Below are 14,719 nucleotides of genomic sequence, written 5' to 3'. Positions count from 1 at the left end.
ATCAAGCAATTAGACAAAAGGACACAAGTTTATGAGAACTAAAACTATCAAAATAATTCTCACCACTTTAGCAATTACATCATTTCACCAGAAAGATTTCATCCAAGCCTCTCTGATGACAGCCAGTCTGCCGTGCTGTAAACATAATAGGACAGTCAGCAGTAAAACATGTTTATTTGTTGCAGCTGGCTGCACAAGTCACTGTGGATTTCATTTTGAACCGTCACAGTGTGTTATATAGCCATCAACATGACACTGAAGAGTTTACAAAACTGCCTGCTGATACATTATTTTAAATATTTTCACTTTGATTAAACAAAGGTAATAAATAATATTTTATACGCAAGCAGTATGCAGATCACACAATAATATACTGAAATCCCAAACTAATTTATAGCATAAAGTTTTTAAAGCTACTAGAGCCTTCTCAGACAACTGAATCACAATATCCAAGAGAGGACTCAAACTATTAGGAGTGGCCATTTCCAAGCACAGTTTAAATTGTCTTTGGAACTCTTTTACACAAATTACACATCAAAATGAAAACATCAAATCACCTTCTATCCATTAAGTACATATTTTAAGTCCTTACTATGACAGTACTACTCACAAGGTCTTTGAAGCCATACCTAAACTGGAAAATGAATCTGCATTTTCAATTAATAAATGAACATGAATTTCTGTCTTTGAGGGAGCAAGACCAATTGCTATAACTATTTACACAAATGTTTTAATTCAAGCAGATGGGAGAAACAACTTCAGGCCACACTCTGGTACCCATACAAAATACTGAGTAGAAGTGCTATAGAGCAACTTGCTTTGCAGAAAAAAGTTTCCAGCTCCAAGGAAATGACTTCCAAGATATGACAACACTCACCAGAATACATCCTTTAATTTTAGTAAAGAAACAATCATTGAGAAATTTTTCCAGTTAAAATGTATTTCAGTAACCTAAGCTGTGAATTACCAAAGGGGAGAGGGGAGAAAAAAAATCACTACAAGGTCATGACAGAGCATGTTGCAATGTTTCCACATGATTTTCATGATTAAGTTCAATATTCAGATCACTGAACAAACACAGATGACTCAGATCCCTGGACAAACAGACAACTACATTATTTTGGGAGGGAAGGGCATAAAGGCAAGGGAGAGAGAGACAAGAGGTCTTGTTTTTCTGTATTACCTGGCAAAAGCATTTAAATGTTTACAGAGAGAAGGGTGGCCTATACAAAAGGAAATTCCTCTACTGCCCACTAATGCAGCTTTCACTCTACAGACATGCCAACATTTACTTGTAGCCAAGGTTCCTACACAGGATTATGCCTTGGTCCACTCCCACTTGGAAACATCTGAAGCATGTACTTATTTGCACTTTGAATCCAGGTTTGCTTGCACAGCTGCAACAGCGAGTTAACAACCTGCTCTGTGTTTGGCACAGGCTGGAGCTTGCATACTTTGCAACACGGCAATGGCCAGAGCGCTGGCAGGCTGCTAACGGGTCACCCTCCCAGGGGAAGCAGGCACGTTTTCCAGCAGCTGGCTGTGCAAGGATCCTAGAGCAGCGCAGTGTAAAGAACTGTGAAATAAGTGTCCAAATATACAAACAGCTCAAGGTACAGTTCGTCTAACAGCTCGTTCTTCCAAGTGTCAGACCCAGGTATCAAGTTCTGTGCTGCATCACATCAAGGTACATGGAATGCAAAGAGGGCTAAGAAAGGGCCATGTATTTCTGCATCCACTCTCTCTGTGACCACCTAGGCACTACATGTCTTGTTAGGACATGATTTGTGCCACTCTTCACTAAAAAGTAACCATCTCATTTTCAAGAGACCTTTTGCCTTTGGGGATACAGAAGCATGTGCCGACCACGGGTAATCTGCAGCAATGCTCAGAGCTCATGTGTCCAGATTCATATCACAAGCCACACACCATCAAGATGACAGGCCTTCACTTATAAACAATATTATTATTTTTTTCCTGCAAGAGCTTGTTTTTGTTTACAGACAGTAAGTAGTCAATCTCTCTTGGACTCACAGATGGCAGGCAAGTGATTTTTAAACCCAGGGTACACAACTGGAAGACTGCTATGAGAAAAAGACTATGTATTTCCGATGATCCACAGGACCTACACATCAACTAGTCTGGGTACACAGAATCATAATCATTGAATGGTTTGGATTGAATGGGACCTTAAAGATCATCACATTCCAATCCCCCTGCCATTGACAGGGTCACCTTCCAATAGACCAGGCCGCTGAAAGCCGCATCCAATCTGGCCCTGAATGTTTCCAGGGATGGGGCATCCACAGCTTCTCTAAGCAATCTGTTACAGTGCCTCACCACTCTCACAGTAAAAAAAAATAATTCTTCCTCTAAATCTACCCTCTTCCACTTCAAAGCCATTATCCCTTCTCCTATCCCTACACACCCTTGTCAAAAGTCCCTCTCCAGCTTTCTTGTACCCTTGAGGTACTGGAAGACTACTATAAGGTCTCCCCAGAGCTTTCTCTTCTTCAGGCTGAACAGCCCAAACTCTCTCAGCCTGTCCTCATAGGAGAGGCGCTCCAGTCCTCTGACCATCTTTGCGGCCCTCCATTGGACTTGCTCCAACAGGTCCACGTCCTTCTTATGTTGGGGTCTCCAAAGCTGGATGCAGTACTCCAGGTGGAGTCTCATAAGAACAGAGTAGAGGGGCAGAATTGCCTCCCTCGACCTGCTAGCCACGCTTCTTTTGATGCAGCCCAGGATGCGGTTGACTTTCTGGGCTGCAAGTGCACGTTGCCGGCTCACGTTGAGCATCTTGTCCACCAACACCCCAAGTCCTTCTCCTCAGGGCTGCTGTCAATCCATTCTCCGCTCAGCCTGTATTTGTCCCTAGGATTGCCCTGACCCATGTACAGGACCTTGCACCTGGTCTTGAACTCCATGAGGTTCTCACGAGCCCACCTGTCCAGCCTGTCAAGGTCCCTCTGGATGGCATCCCTCCCATCCAGGGTGCTGACATCACTTAACTTTCCTCTTTTACATGTGAATACCCATGAGCACATTAAAATAACTAAAATGAACCTGTGTTTTTTAATTAAATCCCACATTCCTATAAAACTGCATGAAATTAAACTGTCTCTATACCTTGGGAAATAGCTACAGGAGAGTAAAAAAAACATATATTATTCCTATGAGCCCTGTCTATGGCCTACCACAGACTGCTGAGATTATTAAAATCTTCACGGTACAGAAGCAATGCCTGGGGATTCATGAATACTCAGGTAACTGTCTTCTACAGAAAAAAATGCAAATTTAAGAGAAAAAAAAAATGCAAGTACCTACAGACCAGATAGACCTTCTGGAGTTCTGCTGGAGATCATGAATTCCCAGTATAAACACATAGTTTGAAGGTTTTCCTTCCCCTTGAGCTATTGCCTCAAATCTCGTCAGCACGGCTTTGTGCCTTCATCCTCAAGGTTCATGCAATGAGCTCCAGACACTTAATCATGAGGACTATCCAAAAAATGTCTGTGATTTCATTGATTTCTGAATGCCAATAAAGAAGCATATTAATGTCATTTCTAACATTAGGGTTGGATCTGGGTTTATTTCTTCCTTTCCATCATCATACCAAGCCACTCTCCTTTTCAGGACCATTTTGCAGAGACTCATCTACCAATTAACTGTTGACGTGTCATGCAGGGTGAGCCACGTCCCCTACAAAGATACGTGGTATAAAACATACTAATAAAAGTAGACACAAAGCTGACTTATGACTGAGCTCTGCTTTACTTTGTTAGGACGTGATCTGGCAATGTAATGACGTTTTGTAAATATTGCAGCTTAAAGACATCAAGAAGTAAGAGATTTCTCAAAAACCGGAATTAAAAGTATTTCCAGTTCTTTAAAACTTCTCCTATAGCTTCCTCTGCAGAACATATTCCTTTAAAAGACACCTTATTCCCACAGAAGCCAGTTGTCGTAGTTCAGCCCTGACTGGGACCAGACTACGCAGTCTCTCTCTCACTCCCCCCACCCTCCGAGAGAACAGGGAGAGAAAATATAAGGAAAAACGACTCGAGGTTTGAGATAAGGACAGGGAGAAATCCTTAAAGTTACCGTCACGGGCAAAACAGACTCGACTTGGGGAAAACTATTCATTTATTACTACAAATAGCAGGATAATGAGACAGAGAACAAGATAACCTCCATCCACCCCTCTCTCTTCCCAAGCTTAACATTATCTCTACTACCTCCCCCCCCCGCCCTGAGCGGCACGGGGGGGGAAAGAGGGAATGGGGGTTGCAGTCAGTCCATCATACATTGTTTTACGCCGCTGCTTCGTTATCGGGGGAAGAACTCCTCACATTCCTCCCCTGCTCCATCGTGGGGTCCCTACCCCTACGCCACAGTCCTTCGTGAAACTGCTCCGGCGTGGGTCATCTCTTCCACGGGTGCAGTCCCTCTAGAACAGCTGTCCCAGCAGGCCCTCCACGGGCCACAGCTGCCTTCAGGCATCCACCTCCCCCGGTACGGGGTCCTTCACGGGCTCCAAGTGGATCTCTGCTTCTCCGTGGACCTCCATGGGCTGCAGGGGGACAACCTGCTCCACCATGGTCGTCACCACAGGCTGCAGGGGAATCTTGGCCAGGAGCCGCGTTACTCCTCCCCCTCCTTCTGAATTGAGCTTGGCGTCTGCAGCCGTTCCTCACAACAGGCTGGTAGATGTCTCTCAGGATCTTTTTTACATCTTATTCACTTCTCATCTCCTCTCCACTTCTTGCAGCCGGGCTGGACCGAGTCAGGCCCAGTCGGCTGCCTGGCGAGAGGCCAGAGGGTGAGGCCTGCAAGGCCCATGAGGCCTGCGCCTCCCCCTCTGCGCCTCTTCCCCCGCTCAGCTGCTTCACATCTTCTCTTCTCTTTTTTTTCTGTTTTCCCCTTCTTAAATACGTTATCGCAGAGGTGTTATCACGGAACATTCTGCTACCAATCGGCTCGGCCTTGGCCAGCAGCAGGTCCGCCCTAGGCCCGGCCGAGTCCACTGAACAAAGGGGAGCAACTTCTAGCAGTTTCCTACAGAAGCTGCCACCTTAGGCCCCCCCTCACTAACAAAACCACGACACCAGTGTATTTCCTTTATAAAAGATTGCTAAGAAAATCAGGTTTCAATTACACATGTCTACACTGCAGTCTCTAAAAAGCAGAATATATTAGCCCAGAATTAACTCCATGTTTACACTGCTACAGGTCCCCAGCCAGGTAGCATTTGTATATTATCAGTCACTCAAATTCCTTAAAAAATTGACCCTAACTCTATTCATTCCAAATATCCACAAATCCCAGCAATGTGAATAAAGTTAGAAAGCAGCAGAAACACAACCTCTGTGAAGAATCTGGTTCCAGGCAAGTGAGGATAGACTGATTTTTTTTCTAATGTCACAGTAGATTTCAAAAATGAAGAGAAAAATTACAAGATTCAGCACATACATTTGAGGTTGGAAAAAGAAGGAAACACAATACCACTGCTTCCAACCATTCTAAGTGCTTCCTTGCACAACACTAATATTTCCTTGCTCTAAATTCTCAGGTGGTACACATAGCCAAAAGAAGATTTAAGTGTGCAAAGTATTTAAAGCAAAATGAAAACTAAGCAGAAGCTTGCTCCTGTTTCATTTTGTGTGGTTTTTTTTGTTCACAAGCACAAATTCAAGATAGATGTTAAACAATTTCCACAACCTGCAAGGAGGGTTTATTGGCTGCAACCACAATCTAAATTAGATGGTACTGCTACGTACGTGAAGGAACGCTTAGGCACCGCTCAACAGAAACAGCATATCCCCAGGCAGAAAAACCTCACAAGGTGAAGGATGTGGCAACATTGCTGCCTTGGTTCAAACATCCAGTGACACTATTAATCATCAGTTAAGAGAGCCTTACCACCTACGACACAGTCATCTGCAACTTACAACCTTGATTTGCCCAAGCCGCTATAGTGCAGTCATCCTCAATTACAAGCAACACAACAGCAGCTGCTCCTTCTTTACACTCACCAGAAAAAAAAAAAAAAAAAAAAAAAAAAAAAGCTGGCAGTTTTCTCAAGATGGAAAGTCTATACAGACTTTTTCCTGCATGTTAGCTACACTTGACAAAATATTTGTGCTGGTTTTACTTGCATTTACTGTCACTACCTAGTTCACCTATTTTGACTATAATTTTTTTGAAAGAACACATGCAGCTGAGCTGCCAAGAAAAGTAAAACAGGCCTGTGCCTCTCAAAGCTATTGCTTTGCTTAATCCTCTACTATTGTAAGCAGTGAGGAGACTGATTTTTTCCTGTATTCAGCACCATTTTCTAGTTCCTGCTCTAGCACAATCCCCAGGGGTCACGGCCCTGGGATAATCTCCTGTGTTATGCCTGTGCCATTAGTACAGGCTGGACATGTTCTGCGACTGAAGATCTCTTTAGCATAAACGCTTGGGAAGGTGGTTTAATTGGAAGAGATGTCAGCAAAGGACAGAAGAACAATGGCAGCACTGCAAAATCTGGAGAGGAGGATTTCTGTGAGGACAAGTTATACAGTGCTCAAAATGAATGAAGATGCTCATGTTACACCCATGACTGCTACTGAGCCGGAATAGTGTCAGGAGCTCACCGATACAGAAAAGTCCCTCCAGAAGGAAAGACCCCGTAGTCTCATAAACTTCATAAAATATGTTTGTAGAACTATCAAAACTAATTTTCTCTAAGTCCTGACATACGAGCTATCTAGAGATAAAAGGCCAGTATTGCCCCTAAGAACAGACTAGGAAGCAACAGCAGCATGTCTTCCCTCAAGCACCACCGATGATCTGCTTAGTTAAGCCCTAAATCTTGTCTACAAAACACCAAATCATGCACTTTTGGAGGTCCCTTCTTTTTATTACACTGTCCAGAATGTAATACCCTGCAAACAGCAGTGCTATAGAGTGTAAGATGAAACACCTGCAGAAATCAAGTTGGGTCTCTGAGTCTTTTAAATTATCTTAAGAAGTGATAGTCATTTATATATGATGATGACAGAAGAATGAAACCAAATGTTAACTGCAGGATTTAGTCTGAAGGATATTCCTTGTTAAGGGAACTGTCCAAGAAAACTTTACAAAATTAGAAGATCAAGGATGTCCTGAAACTGCAACTCTCACTGCTTTGAAAGAGACATCTTGCAGTCAGAGACGTAATTCAATTCACCTTGGAAACAGCTTCCAGAGGGGTATCATCAGGTCTGTTACCACAGTCAGTCACTTAATCAACAACAATTAGAGCACTGACAACAAATTTATTCCCTCCTCAGAAGAAGCCACCTTTCAAGATCTGCTGCAAGTTGCAGCTCCAGAAATACCAATCCACTCAAATCCACAAAACCAGGGTTTTTTTCCTGGAACACTAAAGACAGTACATTTATTGATCCATTATCAAAACAGGATGGATGACTAAAACAGAGACTTGGGCTTCCAGTTGCTTGCTTATTAATTATTCACAGCTAAGCAGCCCTCAGGCCAAATATGACAAAAAAAACCAACATTGCCTGCCTCCCTCTCACGCCCACACAGGTACAATCACCCTGTCTACCATTCTACCATTCCACGTTGAAGCTCATCAGCTGAGCCCAGTGAAAAAAAAGTTTCTTTCCAAATAGACAGCACACAACTGTACACTGACGAGCAATGCTCTGGAGAAACTACAAGGACAGCAGCAGAGTGACTGAAGTTCTCTCACTTCGCTGCTTCTGTAGGTTCTGACAATAACCAAATTATCAAGACATCAGCGTACTGTAGCAACCATTTGCACCTTAGTTTTTCAGCAAGACTGATGGTCAGATTAGCCAGTTCTGTTACGCGTAACATCTTCCTGAGGAGCTTCACGTGCACTACTCTGCCCTCACCAGGCTGGCAACGGCAAACACTGGAATTCCATACACAAGCTGGGACAGTTGCACACAGACACACCTGAAGCTTACTTTAGTTGTTCCCTTCTAGAGGCTGACAACCAGACTGTACCTGACAGCAACTACTAGCACAGTTTTTGTCAAGACTTCAAAAGCTTCAAGCCCCCAGCTTGGACGAGAAAGCAGTCCTTTTTACACAATGTGTAAAATGTTTAGTTGTACCGCTGGACACCACCATAGGGAAACAAGGAGAGAATGCCACCCTATTCCAGCCAGGCCTCTCAATCAAATCATGATTTTAAAAAGTCAACACACACTGTTTGCACATCTTTACTGTTTTCAGCTGAACACTGATAACTGACACAGCCACTGGGCACGTTATCAACAGGCTTGAAGCTGTTTGAAGGGAACGACCCTTGGGAAGGAAGGAAGGAAGCAAAAGAAAGCATAACGCCCTCCAAGATCGGGCCTGAAGAGAATGACACACAGACGTCCCAAATCAGGAGGTCTGTACAGACTCTGGAATCATGCATCACTCCCATCTTCACCCACAGGGACAGATCCCACCACGCTCAGGGCACAGGAAGAACACGGCTGCGTATTTTCAAGGGGCTGATCTAATCTAAACTTCCTGACATCCAGCCCATAACCCAGGCTGGTATTTATCTAAGTAAGCACTAACATAAGCAACAGACAAGCTGAAGTTTCCCAAACAGAAGAGCGAGCAGCAGCAGCAGCAAGGGGAAATCACAGCCCCCACGGCCACACCAGTGGGTCAGCACCTGCTGCCAGGGAACTTTTCAGAAGAAACTTTGCCCTGTGGGTCATGCTCAGAAAAGGCAGTGGCAAAACTCCCACTGAGCCTAACAGGAGAAAATTCAAGCTCTGACAGAGGAAGAGATATGGCAGATTTCACTGCAACAAGCAGTAGCAGCAGGTCTATATTTAGCTGTTAAATACACATCTGAACAGGAACAGATAGGAAGCAGAAAGAGGTGTTTATACACACATTCCTCCAAAGAAGTCTGATATAACTGTAATACATTTAACTACCCACCCGCTATGCATCCTATTTCTTACCACAAAATTCTGGCAGACTCTGAGTTTTTGCTTATTTGTTTATTTGGTTTGAAACAAACCATTGCATACATATGCTTTGTGAAATGCAAAGAACTTGAAACACTAATTCTTCATTTTAGTTCCAACACCCTTAATTTTATATACATTACGGAAGACAGCTTTAGTTCTTTCCCACATCTGTGATGCAAGTCATCTGCTGTACTGGTATTTATTACTTAATTACACATTCACATGCTTCAGGTCTATATAGATTTCACTTAGCTGCCCGGGTATTTCCAGTGTCCTGGTCTCAGCTAGGAAGATTAACTACAGACAGTTTTTTGTATTTTGGAGACAAGCATGACAAGTTACCATTTTCTTGCCTAGGACTTGTCACACCACAATAGACTCAAAAGATCCTTTTTCCTACGTGACTAGGAGGGGAAAAAGAAGAAAAACAACAACAACAACAAAATCACACTTCCTAGTTAAGGATGATCTGAGACATCATTATTTAAAGAGCAATAAAATCTAAAGAATGAGAAATTATTTCTAGCCAGGAATGCTTTAATCCAAACCCAGACATGAATGAAAAACAGGCAAAGTTAACAGCAGTACCGCATGATGGATGTAGTCAGTGTTGTTGCACTGCCAAGCTCAAAGGTGCTATGTAGCTCCATGCCTGAGGTCCACAACACAAAAACACACGACCAAACCAATAAAACGCTGGAAGGAGCAACATGACACAGAAACTAACTTAAAATTTGAGCAAAGAGGGCAGACGCATTTAAATCTCCCAGGTGAGACCTTGATGTCCCTAGAGTGGAACTGCCACACAACGCATTAGTCCCCTCCAAAGACAAGGGCAGGCTTTCCTACACAAAGAAAGCATCACAGAACTGATAAATTAAGCACTCAGCTACAGCACCAAGGCCTCCATCATCACACAACAAACTGACTGACACAATATGGGAGTATAACCTCATGCATAATCTGGGCATGGTTAACTGCAGCCTAAATGGCTGCTTCTACTATAAAAAGCTGTCACTGAATAATAAAACTGATGCAATACAGCAGGCAAAGAGCATGGAGGGCAAGGGAAAAGAGAGGAGTAAGTTTAAGGGAATAAAGATAGCAGTGAGTTAAGGTGTGAACAGGAACTGATGAGGACAGCTCGAGGCAGGAATCATAGAAACCAGACGAAACCAGTGAAGAGGAGAACAGCAGCACAGGATCTTTTCAACCATGTGGATGTCCATTGACTCAACGCTAACGGAATATTTGTAAGAATCCAAAGTTGAACTCAAGTTAGCTGAACCCAAGCAACCTTCACCTTAATCAAAAGAAAATATAGGTTTCAGATTTTGTACAGTATCCAATGAAAACCATGTATAATGTGAGAAACAATTACACATCATTTTTTTTAAAAAAAGGCAGACTTCATCTCCTGTTAGACGGCTTTATTCCTACATGCACTACAAAAATATAAGTTATTTTTCACCTCTGTTAAACAAAATATACAAAGGTACATGCCTTCCACAGATTTTCAGATCACTTGCATTATACAAAAAGTACCATTCTGTACCAAATGCTGTTTAACAGTTTTCTCTCACATTCACATCCTGTTCTCCATTTAGTTTTCAGCAATCACGGGATTTCACCTGAATTCCACTATAAGCTAAGCTTGGTCCCAGCCCATGTGTTATCCCTGCGTCATTCAAGTCTACAGCACCTCAGGAGTCCACTGTTGTGAACAGTTGTGGGATGTCACGCCTTTTGCCCTTTCGTTCTCTTACACTCATCTAGCACAAATCTCAACTACAGAGCTGAAGCAGATTTCATTTGGCACGAGCAAGGACTTTGGGCAATCTACATCATGCTGTTTGTCCAGAGCTGTGAAAGTTTAGGAGCAAGCGCTGATCCACCCACTTATGCTGGAGAGTGAGAAACCCTGCTGATATAAATACAGCTTTGACTGAAATGCTGAAAACAAAAAAAAAAAGAAATCACCCCAGGCCTTGTCTGCCAGATAGGATCTGGGCACTGAAAGCACAAAAAAAAAAAAAAAAAAGACTCCGGGCAAGGCCTTGGCAGAGCAGCTGACTGCTCGGATACCTGCGAGAGCTGGGAGTTCAGCTCGGGTCACGGGATGCTGTGAAACTCATCCAGTCGGGAAGCCACAGCACCCGTGAATATTTTCCTCGCTACACATTATAGGTGCACAAGTTCACGCGTGTATTTATAACGCTAGGTTAATACCAAATCTAATTTTACTTCCAACTACTTTCCAAAGGCGTGGTGTATTTTTTTTTCCCCTCTTTAAGTGACCGGCATTCCCGAGGGGAACGGCCTGGCACGGGGCGCAGACCAAGGCGGGCGCTCCTACCCCTCGGCCGAGCGCGGGGACCCCGCGGCCGGAGGCGGCCGTGCCCCCGGCGCCCTCCCCGCCCACCCGGTCGCCACCTGCTCGGGCACCGGCGGAGGGAGCCCAGCCCGGCCCGACCCGGTCGCTCCACTCACCCAGAAGAGGAGGTTGAGGGCGTAGAGCAGGCAGCGCAGGCACTTCACCGAGTCCTCCCTGGCCATGGCGAGCCCCCGCGGGAGACAGCCCCATCCTCTCACCACATCCTCCCTCCCCGGGCCGGGCCGCCAGCGCCCTGCAGGGGAAGAGGCGGAGAGGGGCCGGACGAGTTCCCCCTTGCTCAGGAACCAGCGCACAGGTGGAGGCGGCCGAGCCCGAGCGGCCGGTCGGCCCCGGGACCGGCCGCGCCCGGGTGGGAAGGGCCGAGCCCCGCGGGGAGCCCTGCAGCGCCCACCGGTCCCCCAGCCCCGGCTGCCTCCCGTCTCCTCCCGCCGCTCCCGGGGATACTGATGGGCGGGGTTTTTATAATTTAAAAAAAAAAAAAAAAAAACAAACCAAAAAAAACCAAAACTTGGAAAGGCGAGAAGCTGCGGGCTGTCCCGGCAGCCGAGCGGGGCTGAGGGCGGCAGAGGCGCCGGCCCCTTTCCCGCCCGGGAGGGACGCGCGGCCGGGGGACAGCGGCCACTCTACCGCCCGGGCGCCCCCCCTCTCACTCACTCACTTGCTCCGGCAAGGACTCATCGGGACGGGGCGGAGCAGCGCGGCGCGGAGTCGCGGCGCCCATGCCCGGCGGGGCGGGCGCTGGGGGGAAGGTCCCGGCCGCTGCCCCGCGGCCCCCTCCTCCGCCCCCGCCCGCAGGCTCCGCTCCGCTCCGCTCCGCCGAGCCCGCCGGCAGCCAGCCGCACCGACCCCACCGCGCATGCGCCGCGCTCGACGCCCGGCGGGTCCTAGCGCCGCGGCTCTTCCCGCCCGGTGAGGGGTGAGGACGGGCCTGCGGGGCCTGATTCGCTGACGGACGGGATGAAGGGCAGCGGAGGTGTTCCTGAAGCCTGCCGACCGTGGGCTGAGTGGAAATGAGAGCTCGAGGCATGCCCGAATTTCGGTGGGAAGACCGCGGGTTTCCTTCATGGGAGCTGTGTCCACCTGGGTGGTTTTGGCTCTCGGCCTCTGGGGCAAAACCTGGAGAGGGCATCCCCAAAAATGCATTCCCCCCTGGCAGACACTCATGCTCAAAACCCCATTTATGGCAAGGCTTGGGGTTAACTTTTCTTTTCCTTCAGGAGAGATGTTAAGTAATAGGCTCAGGTGGCAAAAAATCCACGAAACCCCCTGTCCTGTGGCACGTTGGCCCAGAGTGGCAAACACCTCACAAAACGGGGTTTTTGCAAGATTTCACATGTATTTCACAAGGATTCGGCGCTGTTGCATCAGAAATGAAGCACTGCTGACATCAAACCTGGATCTGCTCATGAACAGCTCGGCACCCGCTCCTCACTGCTAAGCGGCAAATTTAGAAGTGCGACCATATTGGAGATAAAGTATTCCAAAAATGGGCAAAATCTGCAGTTATTATTTAAGCAAAATGGTCATTGACTTGCCTCACACTGTGCATAGTACTTAGAGATGCCACAACTGAGCTGAAAAAGTCATCCTGTCTCTGAAATCTGCTGAAGTGTGTGTGCATCTGGTGATCAGGGCGGTAACTTCCTACTGACGTCTGTATTGCTCCAACACATATATATATTTCCATGTTTCAAAAGGAAGAATTCTAGTTTAAAACATAGAATTATATGCAGATTACCAAAGAATTTTCCATGTATGTATGTAAAGATGTTGCAGTGCCACCATCACAAAAACTAGAAGAAAATACACTGAAAAACATTTATTAAATAGAAGAGGAAAATGGTCTTCAGTACATTATACAAAGACTGTTTTAACAACTGCTAGTGAAAGCTGAGAAAAAGGAAAAAGGATGTAATGGATGAAATCTAGCTCTTGAGAGGCCAAAGAAAAATCAGTTTCTTGAAGCACTAGAAACAATGACTTGAAAAAACCACATAAACTCCAGATATTCAAATGCTTATCAATGAGGCTGTTGGTGGGATCTTACTTCAGCTTTTGTTTCCACAATTTCATGCCTTTTGTAATGAATCAAGGCAGACCGACTCTTCAGGTGTATCTATCCCGTCTTAAAAAGAAAGTAAAATGGCACGGATGGACATAAAATCCCATGCAACAGGGATTTTATGCCAAATTTATAGAGGTGAAAATGATAGTGAAGTTGAAAGTACTCAAGAATGTTGCAGAAATGTGGTGTGTGAAGATTTTTCTTCCTTGAAATCTGCTAAGCTTTAACTGCTACTTTGATCCTCTTTTCTAGAATCAAGAGCCCCTCCGGGAAGTGTAGTTTGCCACGTTTCTGATCTTCAGTGAATATTGCTAATTCCATATCTAAATAAGGCAAACTGAGCTGAGGCAGATACTGCTAAAAGGTGACATTGTACATTCATGGTGCTGTTTACATACCATTCATTCCTCTTATTACTGAAGACTTCACATGAACACAGCAAGACAGATCTTGTGCAGGTACGGTATTTCCAGTGAACCCATGCCAGTTTACAAAAATAGTGTCAGTTTACAACTGAGCTCCAGCCTTGGCTGAGGACAATACAGTCTGTTATAAGCCAAATTTAAAAATAATTGTGGCTGTGTTTGTGTTCTTCATTGTTCCTTGGGAGAGAATGAATTACCTGGAGAAAGTTTTATTAAAAATGCACTATAAAGATATTCAATTATCTGACACCCAGTGATTTTTCTTTAAACATGCCTAAAATAGCAAATGAGATGTTCTCTTACTTGTTTGAGATATTTTTTGGCTTAGAGCTGAGCTATTCCTAGTGCATAAGGAATTTGAGGAAAGGAAAAAGAAAAAGTCTTTTAGACCTCTTACTAGTTAAAAATCCTACTAGAAATGACACTTCAAGATTTTAGGTCTCTGAGTTTCCATTCTTTGACGTCTTTGGTCATAAGATGCTCTCAGACTAGTTTTTTTTTTTTTAATTCTGTTACAATAACTCTATCACAAACATAAAGAAGATCCTCTAGTTGGTCAAAGAATTTTTCTGTCCTTTTGCTGTTAGCTAAATCATTATTTGTCCAGAAGAGATTTGCTAAAAATCTAAAGAAAACAGGTCCTATTTATGAATGTCTGCCAAACGCTATAGGCCCAGAGGAAGGTCCCCTTGGAATACTGCTTTCTACCAGACTGTCAAACTTTGTGAAATTTCCATGATGTCAGCACTGGGAAAGAAATACACAGAAAGTTCCCATGCGTTCAAAGCAGTAACTAAACTGGAAGTATTAGCTGATCACCAAAAAAAAAAAAAAA

The 14,719-nt window shown here is 44.9% G+C and overlaps 1 protein-coding gene across 4 annotated transcripts in view; it reads right to left on the bottom strand.

The window, feature by feature from the left end:
- The window catches only part of TSPAN12 (tetraspanin 12), a 48,754-nt gene extending 36,563 nt beyond the window's left edge, over nucleotides 1-12,191 (bottom strand). For 2 of the 4 annotated variants that reach the window (XM_086747412.1, XM_086747426.1), the window contains exons 1-2: nucleotides 12,049-12,191; nucleotides 11,490-11,626 (exon numbers count right to left, since the gene is read on the bottom strand). In XM_086747412.1, coding sequence (XP_086603538.1) covers nucleotides 11,490-11,626; nucleotides 12,049-12,115 — 204 coding nt within the window. In that variant the 5' untranslated portion in view covers nucleotides 12,116-12,191. Of the gene's footprint in view, nucleotides 1-10,778; nucleotides 10,863-11,489; nucleotides 11,627-12,048 lie in introns of those variants that run through there. The other 2 variants (XM_086747419.1, XM_086747438.1) reach the window with 2 other exon arrangements.
- Nucleotides 12,192-14,719: the final 2,528 nt, after the last annotated feature.

Source organism: Chlamydotis macqueenii, chromosome 1, assembly GCF_036417535.1.
Source record: "Chlamydotis macqueenii isolate bChlMac1 chromosome 1, bChlMac1.mat, whole genome shotgun sequence".
Lineage (NCBI taxonomy): Eukaryota > Metazoa > Chordata > Aves > Otidiformes > Otididae > Chlamydotis > Chlamydotis macqueenii.
Note: the sequence above shows the minus strand (reverse complement) of the source record. Positions and strands in the feature narration are given on the sequence as shown.